Raw genomic sequence first — 19,038 nt, forward strand, 5'->3', positions numbered from 1 at the left:
CGAGAAATCGACCGTAGGCTCACTCAGAGGATTCTGGACGGCCGTAGCTGACTGGCTTCCCTTTCGGAAACAGAAAAGAGTCGGGAGTCGGGGAGCTCTCGCTTTGCTCTCGACGCGTCCTCTCTCCTCTCTTGAAACACTTGTGATCCAATCCCGTGTCTTTTCGACTTCACTCATTCGAAGAGAGACTATTTTGAAAAGGCATGCTTCCTGGAGCGTCCCTTCAAGGTGAAGGCCTTGTAAGGGAAGACGCGTCGAGGCTGTTCTTTGGAGTAGATCAGGCCTCGGTCAGAGCGAAAATGTGTGAATACGTCGAAAAGCAAGAGAGGGAAACTAAGCTAAACAAAGTCGTTGAGAAGAAACGATAGCGAACTTGAAATCCAAAGCAAAGTAAGAGAGAGCTGGCAACACGACGCGACGAGAATTTCAACTTCTCCCTCTCCTTCCGTCTCTCCCTCTCCTCCTTCAAACCTCAAAGACGTCAACGAACACCTCGGCGTGCACCTCTCCCACCCTCTCAACAATCTCCCTCATCCTGGCAGCTTCTTCCTCGTCTCGAAGTCCAAAGTGAAGCTTCATCGGAACGTCGTCGAAGAACCTCTTCGCCAACCTGAAGGTCGGGGTTCGAAGGATCGCTTCGAGGTCTTTGACCACGTCCGAAGTGAGAGAGAAGTTGAGATCCAATCGAAGGACTCTGATGCAGACGAAAGCTTTGAAAGACTTGACGAGCAAGGAGAGCTGTCGCTGGCACTCTTTGTTGAGTCGGATCGTGAGGTTGAGCAATCGAGTTCGAAGTACCCAGAGCGAATCGGCGTCCTCTCGTTCCGGTTCGGATGAATTTCGGACGTAGCCGTAGTACAGCGAAGCCTCCGGACCTGGAACGAGCGTTAGGGAGGGAGAGGGAAGTTCGAGAGCGAACCAATGTCTGTCGTTCCCTGCGTCCACGATGTCCAGAAGTGGCAGATGACTCAAAGGGTCCGACTTGATGGATGAATGGGTTTCCGTGAAGTTTCCGAGGGTCAAACCAAAGTCTCGGAGGGACTGCTCGAACGCACGGTTGTCGAAGGAGTCCTCCTCTCTTCTCGCTGTTCCGAAGATGACGATCTTTTTGATCTTGGGACGGAATGTGTTGTCGGTGAAGAGACAGGCTCGAAGGATGTCGAGTGGATCCTCGTTCCCTGCGTCGAACGCGACTTGGAAGTAGAAGAGGGGTTGAGCGACGTTCTTCCATCGACGAGAGACGAGTTGAAGTTCGACGGGGTTCCAAGGTCTCGACTGGTTCGAAGGTCCGAGGAGAGCGAGCGAGTAGTGGTAGAAGTGGAAGGGTTGATGAAGGTATCCGAGAATTTGGGAGAGGGTCTCGTTTGGGAAGTAGTCGAGCGAGTTCGAGTGAAGAGCCTGCAGGGAAGGAGAAGAGGGATCAGCTTCTTCGGGGGGCATACATGGACTCGAACTGCTGTGGATAAAATTGAACGTACTGGTGGAGAGACGAGATTAGGGCTAGTCTTGACCGAGAGGCCCGAGTAGGAAACAGAAGACGAAGTGTGCGAAGAAGAGGAGGACGATCCGAAGGCCGACGAGGAGAAGGGAAAAGTGGAAGCGAGTGTGGAGTCGACGACGAAGGAAGTCGACGTAGGCTTTGGCTGCTAGAAACGAAGATGATACCGTATACGATCAGCCTTCAGTATCAAGAGGTGGACGAGAAATGGAATAAAGAAACGAACCATGGAAGCGGCTCCTCCCATCGACCCTCCCTTCTTCCTCTCCTCCCCCCCCTCCCTCTTCCAGACTCTCTCCAGTTCTTCCTCGAGAAACTCGTTTCGAGCGACGAGAGCAGAGTCGTCAGACTTGAGTCCCTTGATCTCTGTGAGGAGCGTCTCTCGGTCGATGGTGATGTCCTGGATGAAGGAGAAAGAGATCAGGGAGGAAGGAAGGAAAGGTGTGAGCTCGACCGTCCCATCTCCTCTCCTTCCCTTCATCCTCGCATCCATCCCCATCCACGGAATCAGCAGGGAGGCACGCTCACCTTCCAAATTTCATCTACGAGAGCTTGAGCTGAAGATGAAGACGTTGCTTGATCCATCTTGAGCGAGAAAGAAGGAAGGAGAGAAAGGGAGGGAAGTGGTGGTTCGAGGCGGAGGAGCGTCGACCTCGATCGCCTGGTTTCTCTTTCGTCTCTCCTTTGTTGAAAAAATAACTCGTCCCCAAGAAGAAGAAGACGAGAACACCTTCATCTAGGATCAATGACTCTCGACACCCTTTTGGCTGCCCAGAAGGAGCATTTTCCTAGGGGCCTCAAGATCGAAGCTCGAAGCTCCGAGGCTCGAACCCGACGATTTCTCAACTTTCCCGAAGAAAAATAAGGTCCCTCAGAATTCCTACAAGTGCAGAGCCTGAAAAAGGCTCAGGTTATCTTGCCGTCTTGGGAAGAGGATTCGTCGCGACGCGTCGATCGATCGATCAACGTCCTCGCGGTTCCTTTCACTCGCTCAGCCCTTGAAGCACTCTTAGACGAAGAGATCTGGGAACTCTTTCTCCGCAAAGAGGACGGAGAACTCGTTTGAGAGGCGAAGAAGGCAGGAAAAGAGCGCGTCGATCCTCGTCGCGTCGATTCAATCGTTTCTTTCCTCTCCTCTCTCTGACTCGGATGGGTTTCTCCAAGGTACCTCCGGAGCCCTCAAGTATAGAGACGAGTGATGTTGTATATTAAAGTGACTCTTACTACATCCCTTTTTCTTTCTTCGCCTTCGAGGCTTCGGACAAGACAAGCAAGAAAAAAATCATCGTCGAAACCAAAACCCAAACCGAAAACGAAGGTGGAGGAAGAAGCAGTAGCCACTAGCAACTAGATTAGGAAGAAACATAAGAGCACAACATGTTGAGATCCAGAACTCGAGAAAGCCGAAATGAAAGGGAAGTGAGATCGCGTCGAGGAAGCGGAGGGAGGGAGGCTGCTAGACGACGTGAAGACGAAAAGAGACAGAGAGACGAGGTCGTTGTGTAAATCTAAACCTCCAGCAGTCGAACACATCCGAACGCAGCAGCAGCTGGAAGCAACGAACGAAACGAACGAAAACAAGTTCGAGGTCAGCCCTCTCGAAGGACGAAGAACGCGTCTGAGACTCGAAACGAAGGAAACGAGCGAAAACGCGACTCACCAGCAATCCCCCCGACCAACATCGTCGATACCGCTCCCCAAGCATACCCTCCTGCTCCTCCCGCCGCTCCCGAGAAATACGTCTTTGCGACTCCGAAGATGAGAAGGATGATCAAGGTCAGGACGGAGGACCAGATGAGGCCGGTTTCGACCTGGTCGACGAAAAAGTAAGGGAGGAGGGGGCAGAGACCACCGCTGTGAAGAAAGGAAAGTGAGGAGGGGATGGGTGGGTTAGTGGGAGAGATGGTAGGAGGGAGGAGGGGAGAGAGGAGGGGATGGGGAGGGAACGAACAGGAAGTAGGAGAATCCGATGGTGAAGGCTGAGATGTAGAGACGGGACATGGGGACTTCCTCTGAACGCAAGGGAAAAAAGGACAAGGTTTAGTTCGAACCTCTCGAATCCACTAGGAGAGATACACGAAGCAAACTCACCAAGTCCCTCCCCAAACTTCATCAAAAACCCCGTCACCCCGACATCCTTCGACCACCTCACTCCCCCAGCTCCCTCCTCCTCCTTCTTCCCTCCTCCAAAGCCCATCTTCCACCACTTCGACGTTCCCTCCTGAGCATCATCCCAATCGCACGCCTCAGCCTGATCCGCCTCAACCTTGAGCAAGCTCTCCGCGACGAGACGAGACAGAGGTTCCTCGACTCCTACGGCTCCGAGGACGCCGTGGACTTCGCGCTCCATCTCTCCGTTGCAGGAGCGGAGGACTCGGGCGTGAGTTTGTTTGCGGAGGTAGTGGAAGCTGAGGGAGAGGGAGGGAGGGTTAGGGGTGGGGAAGAGGGGGAGGGAAGAGAGGAGAGAGGGAAGAACGAACTGGTCGAGCTCAGCTTGGGAGGCGAGGAACCCTCCGATTCCCATGGAGATGGCTCCCTGAAGATAGAACAAACGAGAAGCGGAACGTCGAGTCAGTTTAGTGAGTGGAAATCGAAGAAAGAAGATAGGTAGAAACTCACAGCAATCAACTCTGCGAGACCTCCAAGAACGACGATCCGACTGTTTCCCAAACCCGAGAGACCTGCACGAACGAAACCAGTCTCGAGAGTCAGCTTCCAAGAATGTATATAAAAGCGAGGAAGGAAGGAAGGGCAACTAACCAGCAGTCTATCTCCCCAAAGACAACAAAAGAAGAAACAAAGAATCAGCGATCCAATCACCTCTCTCCCGTTCTCCTCTCTCTCTCGAGCTCACTCTCTCAACTCACCAAAGCGAACGGCACGGTCAATCCATCACTGAGTCCGATAACGATATCCCTGACGATATCCGGATCGATCAGAGTTCGCTCGTCGTCCCCTTTGAGATCTCGGCAGCAGACGGATCTGTTAGGGTAAAACAAAAGAGAGGAGGGAGGTGAGGGTGAGCTCGAGCGCTGAAATCATGACCAAGCGAGCGAGAGAAATGGGAAGCTGAAGAGGGAAGTTTTTTCGAGAGAGAAAGGTGAACTCACCCAGGTCCAGCATCGCACTTGGTCACCAGAGGGTCGTCCTCGTTCTCTGCGTTTCGGAGGATATCCTGCAGGAGGGAAGGAGTAGGCGAAGGGGATCGAACAGGCCCTGCACGAGAGAGGGAGGGAAGCGAAACGAAACGGGTCAGCATCAGGACAAGGAGCAAAATTTTGCTTCCGCTCTACTAGATGAGCTCACAGAGAGAGTTGCCGTTAGCGTGCGACTGCCTCTTTGGGAGAGACTGAGGAGCAGCGTTGGAGGAGAGGAGAGGAGTGGTTTCCGTGGAGGAGGTTGAGGTCGAAGCGTTGTTTCCTCCTTTGCAGCAGTCGGTTCCTTTGGAGCAGCTCATAACGAGAGGAGTGAGTTTGTTTCTTGTAGAGAGAGGGGTTGGGTAAAGGAGAAGGAAAGGGATGGGAGGGGTTGTCGTGGTTGGAGGTCAAACTTGGAAGAAAGGGAGCAGAGGGAAGGGAAGTTCGAAACGTCCAACCAAAGTCTCGCCCACCGCCCGGCGGCTTGTCCGACGCGTGCTTTCCTTTTTAGAGAGAGAGCGAGGAGCGAATCAGAAGCGAGGCGTTCGTTAGCGAACCTCGGCCAGGTGAACAAGAGGCCGAAAGGAAGGAGAAAGAGAGGGAGAAGAGAAAGAAAAAGAAAAGCGAGCAGGAGGAAAAGGGTCATCAAAGTCGTGAAAATTTGCACAAAGAGGGAAGAAACGAATAAGAAGGTGTAGCGGTAGTCTGGACTAGGCTGAAACGAGAGGGACGGGAGGAGTTCCTGCGAGACTGTCGAGCTGAGGGAGGGAAGGAAGAAGAGAGGAGCGAGAGGTCAGCGAGGAAAAGGGAAGAATTGTGATGAATAGTGAGCAGGACGAACGAGCGAGTTCCCAGAAATAATAGAAGTGGTGCAGATTAAGAACCGACGACCTTTCGAACGAGAAAAACAGAACACCAAGGTCAGTCGAGGGAACGAGAGAAGGAGGCGACGCGTTTTTAAAAACTCACCTTTCGAGCCCTCCTTCATCTTCCTCAACGCAGCAATCTCGGTGAAGGTGCATCCTCCGAGAAAGAAGACGATCGTAGTTGAAACGTGGTCTTTAGGGAGACCTGTGCGGAAAGAGCGAGAGAAGCTGGTCAGTCGAAGCGTCGAAGGAAGAGAACGGACTGGTCGACTCACGGCCGTTCACTCGAGAAGCAGCGTCGCTTCCTTCAACAGTCTGGATGTCATCGAACGTAGCTCCAGGGATAGCTGAAGCACAAGAAACGAAGCGAGGTCAGCTCGAGGAACCAAACGGACGCGTCTCCTCCTCTCTTCCCCGTACTCACTAGCCAAAACGTCCTCAAACCCTTTCCACCCCACAATCGGATGAGCCCTAGGCATCAACACTCCTCCTGCAGCACCTCCTCCGCCTCCTCCCTCTCCTCCAGCAACCACCACCGGCGTCGGCGTGCCCACCAACGACGCCTTCTGCGCCACGCACTGCACCAACCTCACGCTCACGGGCGCGTAACCCGAGTAGACGTACGAGATATCGTTGGGAGCTGATTCGTCTACGTCGTCGACGATGAGCCGGAGGGGTTTGCGAAGGGAGGGGAAGATGGTTGCGGACGGGGTGGGAGGTTTGTTGAAGAGGGAGAGGCGGGAGAGGGAGAGGAGGAGAGGGAGGTGGTGGTAGCCGTAGGTCTGAGAAAGAAAGTAGGAAGGGAGAGGTCAGCGATGAGAGGTGGGAAAGGAAGAGAGGGGCGGCGGGAGAGGCGAGGGCGAGAGAAGAGAGAGACGAAGGGGAGAACTGACCTGCAAGAACTCCCGTCGAACCGAATCGTACGTCTTCTGTTTCAGACCACCTGCGACGACGCTGAGGAGGATGAGAAGTCGAAGAACGGTGTTCATCGGAGCTCCTTGACTGATGAGATCCTCGATGGCGGCGAGCTGGCTTGAGATCTCGTAGCCTGAGACGAGGTCTGAGTGGACACGAGCGAAATCAGGGTACCAGTTAGCAAGTAGAGAAGTAGGGTCGAGGAGAAAATTGAAACGAGGCCGAAGGGAAGAACGACTCACTCTGCTGGATCTCGAGAGGTTTGTTGAACTCGTCCGTTCGAGTGAAAGCCATGATTTCTTCGCTCAGTCCGGTGTCTGTTCAAATAAAAGGCGATAGAGATACAGGGTCACCACGCGTCTCTGACAAAGACCAAAGCTTCGAGACGGAGATTTGGAAGAAAGGAGGTCGACGCGCGTCGAACAAGAAAACGAGGCTCACGAAGTTTCAACGCCTGATGTTCGCTCTGCAAGCTTCCCAGCTTCCCAACGAAATCCTTGATCTGAGCGATATCCTTCCCATGTCGACCCTGTATCCGAGAGTCGAACGAACGAAACGAAACGGGTCAGCGGCGGTCTCGCCCTCCTTCCTCCTCCAGCGACACGACTCGTTCCCTCTCTCGAAGCGTTCGTTTGAAGGGACCCTGACTAACCTGGTTATACGCTCCCTCAATCCTCTTCGCAATCTTGTTCAACCTCCCTCCAACAACAGCGAAGTTCAGATCCCTCAACTCTCCAAAGACCTTGTCGCTTGAGTTCAACGGATGCTTCTTCTTCTTGACGGCTGGAGTTGTAGTGGAAGGAGTGGCCCCAGAGAGAGGAGGAGTAGCTGCTGGTGTTGGGGCAGGATTGGCGTTGAGGAGGGTGGGAGAGACTTCTACGTGAGCTGGAGAGCGAAGGAGATGGGGAGTCAGCGAAGATTCGACGACAACGAAGAGGGCGAGAGAGGTAGATAGACTGACAGTTCTTGATACCCATGATCTCATCGATCAATCCTTCGTAGGTGAGCTGAGTGCACATGGGGGTGACCCAGTCTACGCTTCGGTCGAGGACGATCATCGCGTCGATTTGGGTCGAGAGAGGGAGAGGAGAGGACGAGGAGTCGGTTTGACGGAGGGTTTGGAGTTGGTTCGAGAGTGACTGATTGGGAAGAAAGGTGGATGTAATCGAGGAGGGAGTAGACGACGTCGGGTCAGCTCTTACGGTATCGAAAGACGATGAGGAGGCGCGAGGGAGAGAAGAGAAACACGACGAACCTTTGCTGCATCTCCCTTTCCTACGATACGAGGGATGACACCGAAAGCCTTTTGAACTAGATGAAGAGCTTGAGCTGAGTAGAAGATCGAGGTTTCGTCTCCCTCCTGAGAAAGACGAACGAGAAGAAGAGGGACATGAGACGAAGGTCAGCTCCGACCACCTTCTCGCCTCTCCTCTGTCGACACAGCGGCCTCGATTCATACTCACCAAGAAGATCTCCCTCGCAGCATGCTCCATCTCCAGACTCAGCACGTCCACCTCGAGGGGAATGAAAGCGAGGTTGTACTCCTTGATCAACACGTCTCCGAGCACTCCCTCCTCCTCGAGAACTCGTCGGCAGAGCTCCGTTGCCCTTGGAACGAGAAGAAGCGTGTAGGTGTGCGAAGGAGGTGACGGGAGTCGAGCATGACCCTTGATTTGATCTGGTAGACATTGAGGGAGAGACAGAAGGTGAGCATTAGAAGAATAGAGAGTAAAAGGCGAGAAGGTGAAACGAACCAGCGATGACCTTCATCCACGAAATCTTTGGTCTACACATCCAAACGATGTTCTTGGTCGCGACGGTAAGGGGACCAGCTTCGAGCCAAAACATCTTGTCGACAGCTTGGTGCTGTAGAAGAAAGATCAGAGGAATGGATGAGCTCTGAACGAAGGGAGGGAGGGAGAGGGAAGGAAGGAGAGATGGGGAACGAGCGAGCTCACTTTGAGAAGAGAAACATCAGTCACAAGCCCTAGAGGTCCAGCAAGAGAAGGATCAAGTACGAGAGTCTTGGCACCAGATATCTGAAGAGTTCAAAGAAACGAGAAGATCAGCAAAGGTCAAGATGGAGGAGGAGGAGGAGGGAAGGTCGAGCTCACATCGTTGAGAGCTTCGATCAGGTTCGTCTTTGCCACTTCTCCCAAGATCGATGTATCCAGAGGAACGTCGTCCGTAGCCGAGTTGGATAGAGGCGAAGAGACGGAAGAGGAAGATATCGAAGCAGGCGGGGCTGGAGAAGGAGACACCATGGTGGACGTTGAAGTTCAAGGAGGAGGGGGAAGGTCGACGATTCAACTTGACACCAAACGGCCATCCCACTTCCTTTCCTTCGCTCAAAAAATGGCGCAAGAAGCATCTCTGTTGCCGACTCTAGGTCTCTCGGATGAGCTCTGGAAGGTCGGTCTACTCATGTCTCCTTCAAAGGGCGCAAGACGGGAAGGACGAACGAATCCAGTCGAGCTCACACCTTCCTTCCCTCGTTCTCTCTCTCGCTCCCTTCCTTCCAGTCCTCGGATCATCAAGTCATCACCGCCCGAGAAAATTTCCTTCTAACGAAGATTGAAGCTGTCCTTGCTCGAAACGCTGTGCTCGAAGGACAACTTGGGATCGATATCGAGAAGGAGGAAAAGAAGGAGGTTCGTCTTCGCCTCCCCTCCTGACTTCCATCCCTCACTCGAACTGCACTCGAGCCTGAGAAGGACCACAACACTATCTGGAGACCGTACTGACTCTCTCTTTCGATGACTCTCAGAACCCCCCTCCCTCTCGGATTCGACTCCCTTGGGAGATCCTCCATCTCATCTTCCGCTTCGTCTCGTCTCCCGCTTCCATCGCCGTCCTTGCAAGAGTCTCGTACGACGTTTTAGCCTCAACTTTGTCGCTTACATACAGGGACGTACGATTGACGAGCTTGAGAAGAATGCGTCAGTTATTCTGCCAGAGGGAAGAGGCGTCTGGTGAGCTTCCCCGTCTCCCTTTCCCTCTCCTTCTCCTCGACGCGTTTTTATTTTTGACTGATTCGGGTCTCTTACATCTTATCGGCAGATCGCTACTTCCACCATCACCGGAATATACTCCTACCTCTGCCTCTCTCAAATCAAGACCCTCTCCATCGACCTCACCTCCTTCGACCAACCCGAGCAAGCCCTCCCTCCTCTCCTTCCTCTCCCCCTTACAAGGATGCCCGGATCCTACAAGAACCAGCCCCCCCTCGATTTCTTCAAGACCTCGGTACCCCGAGATCAGATCAAGCTCTTCGAACTCGTTCTCAACCTCCTTCCTCCTCTCCTCGATCCACTCAAGTTCCACACGACCTTTTCAGGTCCCTTCACTTTCGAAACGGAATCTGTCCTTCTCGTGCCTAATCCTCCCTTCGTTCAGTAAGAATGGAACCGACTCCGAGTCCTTGAGATGCAGGGAGATGGATGCATGAGGCGACGATCTCAGTTCCAGGCTTGTGCGAGAAGCAGTCGACGACGTCGATGCAGAAGGACATTTGAGTGAAGCTGGATCGATTGGCGACATGTGTTTGAGCGCGACTCATATCTTCAAGGATATGCACAGTTATACTGGTCTATCACTGACCGCTTTCAGCTGCTGTAAACAGATCGAACGCGTTCAAGAGGCGAAAGAGGAAGCTCCCCCGACGCGTCGGTGGCCCTGAGTCCAAACCGCTTTCTCTTTGCCTCCATCTTCTCCAGTCCTTTCATTTCCTTCGAGGTTGCTGAAGCTCTCCCTCGAATGATCTCACACTGTTGAAGCTCAACTTGCCGCTTTTCTCCTCATTTCGAACTTGAACGGGATATTTTCTACTTCTTCCTTCGTCTCGCTTTCGCTGAGGACCCGACGCGTTCTTATCCTCGATTCGACTCTTGCATGGAGTGAGGCGGTTAGGTGATTCTTTCACCTCCTCCTTCCTGCGCTCCCCCGGCCCAAACAATGAGAGGATCTATGCAAGACGTGGAGCTCGACGGAGGCGTTTCTCCTCTGCTGCTGAGTTGAAGAAGGAAGACGCGTCCCTTTTCCCCCCTGCCGAACCAAAAAAAAGGAGAGACGCGTCTCTGGGAGGAGAGAGGGAAAAAAAAGGCAGAGTAGCTTCTCAGAAATCTTACTCTACTCTACCAACTCGACCCTCGAGAAAATCCTCTATATCAGCTGCTTCTGCATTTTCTTCTCTTGCCTTGGCTGGGAACTTGACCTCCTAATCTCCCTGGTACCTCCCCTCTCTCTCTCTCCCTCCAACCCCTCACCGCCTCTCTGGCCCTCTCTCGTCACTCCTTTCTTTCGCCACACTCCTTCCTCTCTTCTTCTCTTCCAACCACCACCGTCGACTCCCTCCCAAAGAGTATATATATCTTCAAGAGAGAGCGCTCTCGTCACGGACAGGTTCCTTCAAACAGAACGAAAGCTCGACACGACTCCTCCTTCCTCCCCTCTTCCCTCTCTCTCTCCCTACGACCCCCTCGCTCTTCAACCTTGCTCTTCCTCTCCCTTCACTCTCCACCTACACCCGTCACCCTCTCATCCGGAGCTCCTACTAGAAAGCCATGGCCTCTACTTCTTCAGCTTTCAACTTTGGTCGCAAACCGCGGACTTCAGTCCATCTTCGACCAGGAGAAGGTCCAGATTTCGAGGAGGATGAAATGGTAGATCCTGAACTTCGATTGAGAACGGTTAGGACAGCTGGTGAGTCATCTGTTCATCCGTATATATTCGGTTGGCGTGAGGAACAGAGGAGGGGAGGAAGAGAAGGACGTGCGAGCGAGCTGAGCTCAAAGGGAATCCAGCCGGCGGTCCGTGGTCGAAGGAGAATCTTGTAGTAGAGGGTCGCGTCTACAGACGAGGCAGCTTTGGAGTGACGACGGAGAGCTAGTGAACTGGTTCGCAGCGCCAAGAAGCGTGGGTAGAGGAGGTAGGGAAGGAATTAGGGACGGAGGAGGTCGAGCTCGCTGTTGAGCTCAAGCGAAGAAGGAGAGGGTCGAGCTCAAACCTTCGAGCTCAACTTCTTCGAGGAGGATTTCCTCTTCGACCCCAGCTCTCTATATACAATTCTTACGCTTCAGCTCTCCAAAAAACACAAGCTCAAAACCGCTCACTGACCCGCGTGCCTTCTCCCTTCTTCCTTCCCTCCGCTTCTCCTCCCCTCCCCTGCCCTCACCCACCTTCAAACTGGCTTCTAGCTTCCACCATCGCATTATCCATCCACAACGAGGATCGTTCCAACCGTACTCGTAAGTTCCTCGGCCTTGGTCGTCGAGATCGAGATCACAAGAAGGCGACCAAGTCCAAGAGGTCGACGACTCCAGCCGAAGCTGTCGACGAGATGGGTGCTGCAGAGGAGGAACGTACCAAGTCCAAGTCTACAGAGGTGGAAGGGAAGAGGAGGAATATTTACGTCAACTGGGTGAGTCCGAGGGAGAGTCGAGGGGTCTTGCGGTTTGCTGACAGAGTTCGTTCTTCCGTCCATTGCGACAACAGCCTTTGCCTCTCCAGGAAGTCACGAACGGAGATCCGATAGTTCGATACGTCAGGAACAAGGTTCGAACCTCAAAGTACACGATCCTCACGTTCCTACCGAAGAACATCCTGATGGAGCAGTTCCGAAGGTCAGCTTCGTTCTCCTTTTCTTCTCCCCGCGGATGTGCGGCCTCTCGCAGCTTCTTCGAAGAGCTGATCCTTGGTTCTCTTTCGTTCGATCACTGGCGTTGGTCCAAAACAGAGTTGCGAATATGTACTTCTTGCTGCTGGTCATCCTTCAAAGTTCGTCTCAAACCTCGTCTCGTTTCGCGAAACGACGCGTCTTCTTCGAGCTGACCTCTCGCTTCCTCCAGTCTTCCCCGTCTTCGGAGCTACAACACCTCAAATTGCCATGCTCCCCCTCCTCGCCATTCTCGCTATCACCGCTTTCAAGGATGGAATCGAGGATTATCGACGAGCTTCGCTGGACGATCAGGTAAGCCTGCCTCTTTCTCTCGTTTCTCGAAACTGCCGAGCTAATCAAACTCAACTCCGACTACGATTGATCAGGTCAACAACTCGGCAGCTACGAAGCTCGGAGACTGGAGGAACGTTAACCAACCTCACGACCCTAGAACGTTCTTCGAGAGATTGATTGGAGCCAAGAACCCGAGTGAGTCTTCCTTTTCGTTCGCCCTTTCACCCTTTCTCGCTCTGCGTTTCTCCTCGTTTCATCATGCTGACCATATTTTCTTTCTTGTTCGAATGAACAGATGAGAAGATCTCCAAGGGAGTTCGGAAGCTTCGAGAGAAGGAGGCCAGGGAGGGCAAGGAGATCGTGCTCGTCAAAGCCGTCAAGGAGGACGACGAGGAAGTCATGGAGGAGCACCCTGATCGAATTCGAGGCCGAGCTGGGAACGATACTGGAGCCGGGGAGAGTTACGCTATGGACGACATCCAATCGGTAAGTTCTCGACGTGTCGTCTTGTCTTCTCCTTCGCCGAAGCTGATCCCTCCTCGACGCGTCCTCGTTTTCGCTGGTTCTTTAGATCAACTCAGATCACGAGTACATGGACGAGCCTTCTGGACCTCGTTTAGGGGGATCTCATCCCGATCTCGCCTACCTCGGAGGACGAGGAAGGTCCAACACCGTCAACTCGCTTCATTCGTCCATGGCCCCTTCGAAAGCACCTTCGAGCCGCTCTGGAGGAGTCGTAGATTGGGATCGGACCTCTCCTGGGACTGCGAAGTGGGAGAGGACACTCTGGTTCGTCTTTAGTCATTCTCGTTGCGTCCAAGGAGATGAAACGCCCGCTGACGCTTTCGTCTCTCTCTCCTTCTTTTCGTCCCCAATAGGAAGAAGCTCGAGGTCGGAGACGTCGTTCTTCTTCGAGATGACGAGCAGGTCCCAGCCGATATCGTCATTCTCTCTACCTCGGACGCCGATGGGATCTGCTACGTCGAGACGAAGAACCTCGACGGAGAGACGAACCTCAAGGTCCGGAAAGCTCTCAAAGCAACCTCGAACATCAACTCGGAGGAGGATTTGGAGCACGCCAAGTTCATGATGGATGTTGAACCTCCTCACGCCAACCTCTACACTTTCAACGGACTTCTGAAGTACTCCTCGTGAGTTTCGTTGGACCCCCGTCCTTCTTCCTCCGCCTCTGCGTCGAGCAAGCCTCTGACGCCCTTCCGTCCTCCTCTACCGACGACTCATTCAGCCGAGAAGTCGACTCCGCCGCTCCATCCGGAATGGGAGCAGGACCTTCGACCTCAGGACTCTCCATGACGAAGTCGAACTCGAATACATCCTTCGGATCCGCTTGGAAGGAGAAGCTCGAACCCGTCACCATCAACGAGCTGCTTCTTCGAGGATGCACGATCAGGAACTCTCAGTGGATCATTGGACTCGTCGTCTTCACTGGTGGAGACACCAAGATCATGTTGAACGGTGGAGAGACGCCTGTGAGTTCAAATCTCGCATCCTGTCGTTTTGATCGAACTGAGCTGGCTGTCTTCGCCCTTGCCACAGTCGAAACGAAGTAAGATCGAGGTCGAGACCAACTTCAACGTCATTATGAACTTCATCATCCTGATGGGTCTGTGGTGAGTCGCCTCTCCTTGTGTCTCCTTCCTCGTTGCTTCTCCGTCACGTCTGACTCTCTTCTTTCGTTTCACGCCTTCAGTATCGTCACCGCCGTCATCTACGGATTCGTTCAGATGAAAGACGGGCGATCCTTCAATTCGTTCGAGGTTGGATCCAATCCTTCAGACAATACGGTCATCAACGCTCTCGTGATTTTCGTGTTCGTCCTCCGTCTTTTCTCTCCCTCGACCTTCCTTCGCATCTTGACGCTCATGTTTCCCTCTTGCTTCTAGCTCGGGTCTCATCGTCTTCCAAAACATCGTTCCTATCTCCCTTTATATCTCGATCGAGATCGTCAAGACCGTCAGTCCTCTTCGCCGTCCACAGGACCCGCCGAATCGACTCAAGCTGACCCGACCTTCTTCTCCCCGATCGCTGCTTCCAGATCCAAGCTTTCTTCATCTTCCAAGATATCGAGATGTACTACGCTCCTCTCGATACGCCCTGCGTGCCCAAGACGTGGGATATCTCGGACGAGTGAGTTCGTCGATGTCGAGAGCACGATCCCAAAGCTGACCCGTTTCCTTTCTCTTTCTTCTTCCTCCTCAAAGTCTCGGTCAGATCGAGTACATCTTTTCCGACAAGACGGGAACGCTGACTCAGAACGTCATGGAGTTCAAGAAGGTGAGAATTTAGTCGTCAAGCGTCGTTCTCGTTCTCTCGACCTGACCCCTTTGCTCTTGCTTCGTTTCTCGAACCGCAGGTCTCGGTCAACGGCATCATCTATGGAGAGGGAGTTACCGAGGCTATGGTTGGGGCTGCGAAGCGAGAAGGTCGAGAGGTCATCGATTTCGACGAGCAAGCCGTTACTTTGCGAAGGTCGTTGAACGTGATGATCGAGGTTCGTCTTCTCTCTCTTCCTCTTCCGATTAATCTGCTGACCTCCTTCTTCGGTTTATCTTGATGTTATCCAGAGGATGAAGAAGGGTTGGAAGAACCGATACCTCCAAGAGGACAAGCTCACCCTCGTCGCTCCCGACCTCGTTTCCCACCTCGCCGACAGGTCGAGTCCTCATCGTTCAGCCATCATGGAACTCTTCCGAGCCCTCGCCATCTGCCATGGAGTCATCGCCGACAAGCCGTTCGAGGACAAGCCTCACCACATCGACTACAAGGCTGAGAGTCCCGATGGTTCGTCCTTCCCTCTCGTCTTCCCCGACGCGTCCGAGCCCTTTTCGATCCTGACGTTCTCCTCCTTTCTGTACTTCTCCCTCTCAGAGGCTGCTCTCGTCGCCGCTGCTCGAGATGCTGGATTCCCTTTCATCCACAAGAACAACCACCACCTCGACATCGAGGTCCTCGGTCAACCGGAACGCTACGTCCCTCTCCGAGTCCTGGAGTTCAACTCGACTCGAAAACGAATGTCCGTCATCGTTCGGTCTCCGGAAGGTCGAATCGTCATGTACGTCAAGGGAGCCGATTCAGTCATCTACGCTCGACTACGAGAGGACCATGACCTGGAACTCAAGACGTCGACTCAACGAGATCTCGAGACCATGGCCAACGCTGGACTTCGAACTCTCTGCGTCGCTTATCGATACCTGGACGAAACCGAGTACCTCAACTGGAGCGTCGCCTACGAGAAGGCCGCCAACTCGATTCGAGATCGGGACGAGGAGATCGACAAGGCCTGCGAGTTCATCGAACACTCGTTGACGATCTTGGGAGCGACGGCCTTGGAGGATAAGCTGCAGGAAGGAGTTCCGGCTACGATTGAGACGCTGCATCAAGCTGGGATCAAACTTTGGGTGAGTCACTCTCGTTTCTTTCGGTGCCGAACCAATTGAGACTGACATCGTCTTTCCTCCCTTCCGCAGATTCTCACTGGTTCGTCGAGCTTTGTCTCCGTACCTGCCTTCCCCTGATCGAAGAGCTGATTTATTATCTCCTACTTTTACTCTACAGGTGACAAGGTTCAGACCGCAATCGAAATCGGTACGCCTCTCTCCTTCCTCTCCTTCTCGACGCGTCTCGTCCTGATTCTCATTCTTCTTTCCTTTGACCTTACACACACAGCCTTCAGCTGCAACCTCCTCACCAACGATATGGATATCTTCATCCTCTCCGCTGAAACCGAAGAAGGCGCTCGTCTTCAGATCGAGGGAGGGCTCAACAAGATCGCGTCGGTCAACGGTCCTCCCCTTGTCGGATCCAAGAAGCTCGAAGGAACCGGCCACAAGACGACTGGATTCGCCGTTGTTATCGATGGGGATACTCTTCGATTCGCTCTCGACAGTGGACTTAAGACGCTCTTCCTGGATCTGGCGACTCAGTGCGAGACGGTCGTTTGTTGCCGAGTTTCGGTGAGTCTTTCTTTCCTCCTCTCTTTCTCTCGACCGATTCCTTTCCCGAACTTCTGCGAGCTCACTTCGACCTATCTCTTTCTCATCCACAGCCTGCCCAGAAAGCTGCTACCGTTCGCTTGGTCAAGGAAGGAAGAAACGCCATGACCCTCAGCATCGGAGACGGCGCCAACGACGTCGCTATGATCCAGGAAGCCCACATTGGAGTCGGTCTCTTTGGACACGAAGGATCTCAGGCTGCCATGTCTGCCGATTACGCCTTTGGACAGTTCCGGTGCGTCTTCCGTGATCCAATCGGACACCAAACACGAGCTCACCATCTCCCTTCCTTCGTTCTCCTCCTCTCTCTAGCTTCCTCACTCGACTGCTCCTGGTCCACGGTCACTGGAGTTACGTTCGAGTCGCCGAGATGCACGCCAACTTCTTCTACAAGAACATCATCTGGACGGGAACCCTCTTCTGGTTCTGCATCTTCAACGAGTGGGAGGGTGAGTTCAGTCTCGTACTTCGTTCCTTTTCTTCCTGTCACTGATCACGTCCTTCTTTTCGGGTAGCTACGTACCTCTTCGAGTACACCTTCATTCTGCTGTACAACCTCATCTTCACGTGAGTTCTTATCTCCCCTGACCTTCGCCTCTTCGTTCCCTCTTCTCTTCTTCAACTTCGCCTCTTCTTCTCCCCTCTTCTCGAGCTGAACTCGTCTCCGTCTCTTCTCATCTTCTTCGCAGCTCCCTCCCCGTCATCATCATGGGAGCTTTCGATCAGGATGTGAACGCCGCCGCTCTTCTCGCCTTCCCTCAACTCTACGAGCGAGGAATCAAGGGACTGGAGTACACTCGAACCAAGTTTTGGCTCTACGTTATCGACGGTCTGTACCAGTCGGTCATCTGCTTCTTCATCCCTTGGCTTGTCTACGGAGAAGGTCAATCTGGGTGAGTGTCTCGGATTTGGATCGACTCGGCGAAGAGACTCGTGCTGATCGTTTCCGTTTTTCTCTTCGTTTGCTTGTAGCTCCTACACTGGCCGCGACACCGACAGTCTCTACGAACTAGGTACCACCATCGCTACTGGAGCGATCGCCTCTGCCAACTTGTTCATCGGACTCAACTCGAGATAGTGAGTGAAGAGTTTGAAGCCCGACGCGTCTCTTGGTCCTCGATCTGACCTGTTCCTTCCTTCTTCGTCAAGCTGGACCTTCATGACTTTCCTTTCGATCTTCCTTTCGATCTTCGCTTGCTTCCTCTGGATCGCTGTCTACTCCGTACGCTCCTCTCTCTCCCGCTCCTCGAGACGAAAACTTCGATTTCTCTCCCGCTCTCCGAGACGGAAACCTCAACTGATCCGCCTTCGTCCTTTCCAGCTCTTCCCGACGTTCTTCTTCGACTGGGAACTCATCATCCTCTACTCGACCATGAACTTCTGGGCCACCGTCGTCGTCGTTATCGTTTTGGCTATCGGCCCTCACTTCCTCTACCGAGGAGTCATGGGTTTCTTCTTCCCGTGAGTGCTCTTCAACTCATCAATTCTTGTTCGAGGAGCCATGAAATCCTTCGATCTTTGAATTTCGAGAGGGAAGCTTCGAACTGAACCTGACTCTTCTCTCTCCTCGCAGGCTCGACAAGGACCTCGTCCGAGAAGCAGTGAGTCTTGCACATCGCCTTCTTTCCCTTCGAGACATCTACTGACTCGAGCCTTCTTCTCGCAGTGGGTTGCCGGAGATCTCAAGCAGCGACTCGGAATCCAATCTCGGAAATCGAAGATGCACCACGACGTTGAGGATCGAGCCGTCATCCAATCGCTCAAATCTCATCATCTCCAGACGGCCTCGGAAACCTCGGTGGATGATTCGAACTCCTACGACGGCCAGGGCCAGCAACCTCCTCCAACAGCCGGTCAACACTCTTCGAATCTCGACGGCGACGCAACTCCAACTCAGGCGTACGGCTTCCCTCCTTCAACCACCGCACCCGCTTCCTACCACTACAACGCTCCGAATCGATCGGCAAACCCTCTCCTCCCTTCCTCAGGTCCCTACTCTCCCTACTCGGAAGAGCCTCCACAAACCGCCTCCCCTCACCTTTCTCAGTACTCGTCCTATGCGTCGCCGTCGATGATCCCTTCGTCCGATTGGAAAGGAAACTCTGCGAATCCGGATCGCTCAGCAGCCGGTCAACATGTCGTCGACCTCTCCGAAGCTTCGAATCAATCATGGGAGACTGCTCAGGACGGAAACGGTGCTGGAGCTTGGGCAGAGACGGATGATCGGAGGAGGGAAGGAGGAGGAAGAGCTTCTCCTGGCTACGCGATGTGATCTCGATTTGGCTGCTTGTTCTCGATTTAACTTTTCTTACTTTGACTGTCTCCACTACTCACTCCCCTCTGTCTACGTCTTCTTGAGGTCGGGCGCTCTCCTTGCTCGTCTCGCTCCGTTTCATTCGATCTTCCTTCCTTCGTTATTCCTTTCTCGGACTCTTCCTCTTTAGACCTACCATCTCCCTAGCTCTTGATACCTCTCATCTTTCCATCGCACTATACCCAGCTTCCGTAGTCGGACTCTTCTCCTCATCAGCTGTCTCTCGATTGTTTTCTCTCTTTTCCCTCCCGTGCCCTCCCTTTTACCCTGCTCACTCGCTTGCTGTCCCTTATCTCTCCTTCTCTCATCACGATGCATAGACTCTTTTAACGTAAAGCGCTTCGC

General features: G+C 53.3%; 5 protein-coding genes across 5 annotated transcripts; 2 read left to right on the forward strand and 3 right to left on the reverse strand.

Moving 5' to 3' along the window:
• Positions 1–293: 293 nt before the first annotated feature.
• Positions 294–2,198, reverse strand: BDY24DRAFT_392861 (uncharacterized protein). The gene is made up of 3 exons (XM_076640981.1): positions 1,725–2,198; positions 1,479–1,643; positions 294–1,398 (listed from the first exon to the last, which is right to left on the reverse strand). The coding sequence occupies exons 1-3, from the start codon at positions 1,995–1,997 to the stop codon at positions 466–468; spliced, it is 1,371 nt and encodes a 456-aa protein (XP_076495585.1). The 5' UTR covers positions 1,998–2,198; the 3' UTR covers positions 294–465.
• Positions 2,199–2,768: 570 nt separating this feature from the next.
• Positions 2,769–5,244, reverse strand: CCC1 (Ccc1p). Its single transcript, XM_076640982.1, has 10 exons — positions 4,805–5,244; positions 4,609–4,714; positions 4,366–4,480; positions 4,328–4,329; positions 4,118–4,184; positions 3,979–4,034; positions 3,590–3,906; positions 3,450–3,510; positions 3,159–3,352; positions 2,769–3,047 (listed from the first exon to the last, which is right to left on the reverse strand). Exons 1-10 carry the CDS (start codon positions 4,953–4,955, stop codon positions 3,007–3,009), a joined length of 1,110 nt encoding a protein of 369 aa, XP_076495586.1. The 5' UTR covers positions 4,956–5,244; the 3' UTR covers positions 2,769–3,006.
• A 19-nt stretch (positions 5,245–5,263) lies between these two features.
• Positions 5,264–8,690, reverse strand: VPS33 (tethering complex ATP-binding subunit VPS33). The gene is made up of 15 exons (XM_076637901.1): positions 8,531–8,690; positions 8,375–8,455; positions 8,171–8,282; positions 7,880–8,094; positions 7,672–7,776; positions 7,378–7,555; positions 7,069–7,301; positions 6,858–6,945; positions 6,659–6,733; positions 6,395–6,561; positions 5,926–6,283; positions 5,777–5,848; positions 5,605–5,706; positions 5,477–5,526; positions 5,264–5,393 (listed from the first exon to the last, which is right to left on the reverse strand). The coding sequence occupies exons 1-15, from the start codon at positions 8,678–8,680 to the stop codon at positions 5,346–5,348; spliced, it is 2,034 nt and encodes a 677-aa protein (XP_076495587.1). The 5' UTR covers positions 8,681–8,690; the 3' UTR covers positions 5,264–5,345.
• A 1-nt stretch (position 8,691) lies between these two features.
• BDY24DRAFT_442361 (uncharacterized protein) lies at positions 8,692–9,815 on the forward strand (the record flags this gene model as incomplete). Its single annotated transcript, XM_076644677.1, has 5 exons — positions 8,692–8,828; positions 8,939–9,067; positions 9,184–9,284; positions 9,373–9,388; positions 9,477–9,815. Exons 1-5 carry the CDS (start codon positions 8,772–8,774, stop codon positions 9,813–9,815), a joined length of 642 nt encoding a protein of 213 aa, XP_076495588.1. The 5' UTR covers positions 8,692–8,771.
• An 865-nt stretch (positions 9,816–10,680) lies between these two features.
• BDY24DRAFT_392878 (uncharacterized protein) lies at positions 10,681–19,006 on the forward strand. The gene is made up of 30 exons (XM_076640983.1): positions 10,681–11,117; positions 11,612–11,835; positions 11,910–12,037; positions 12,151–12,191; positions 12,263–12,384; positions 12,459–12,561; positions 12,662–12,852; positions 12,938–13,155; positions 13,245–13,517; positions 13,613–13,856; positions 13,924–13,997; positions 14,078–14,197; positions 14,271–14,340; positions 14,423–14,514; positions 14,589–14,661; positions 14,741–14,878; positions 14,952–15,168; positions 15,256–15,785; positions 15,855–15,864; positions 15,943–15,972; positions 16,054–16,340; positions 16,433–16,614; positions 16,692–16,828; positions 16,895–16,946; positions 17,069–17,272; positions 17,352–17,456; positions 17,529–17,601; positions 17,701–17,840; positions 17,953–17,980; positions 18,046–19,006. The coding sequence occupies exons 1-30, from the start codon at positions 10,979–10,981 to the stop codon at positions 18,649–18,651; spliced, it is 4,851 nt and encodes a 1,616-aa protein (XP_076495589.1). The 5' UTR covers positions 10,681–10,978; the 3' UTR covers positions 18,652–19,006.
• Positions 19,007–19,038: the final 32 nt, after the last annotated feature.

Source organism: Mrakia frigida (assembly GCF_051309035.1).
Source record: "Mrakia frigida strain ATCC 22029 unplaced genomic scaffold BDY24scaffold_20, whole genome shotgun sequence".
Taxonomy (NCBI): Eukaryota; Fungi; Basidiomycota; class Tremellomycetes; order Cystofilobasidiales; family Mrakiaceae; genus Mrakia; species Mrakia frigida.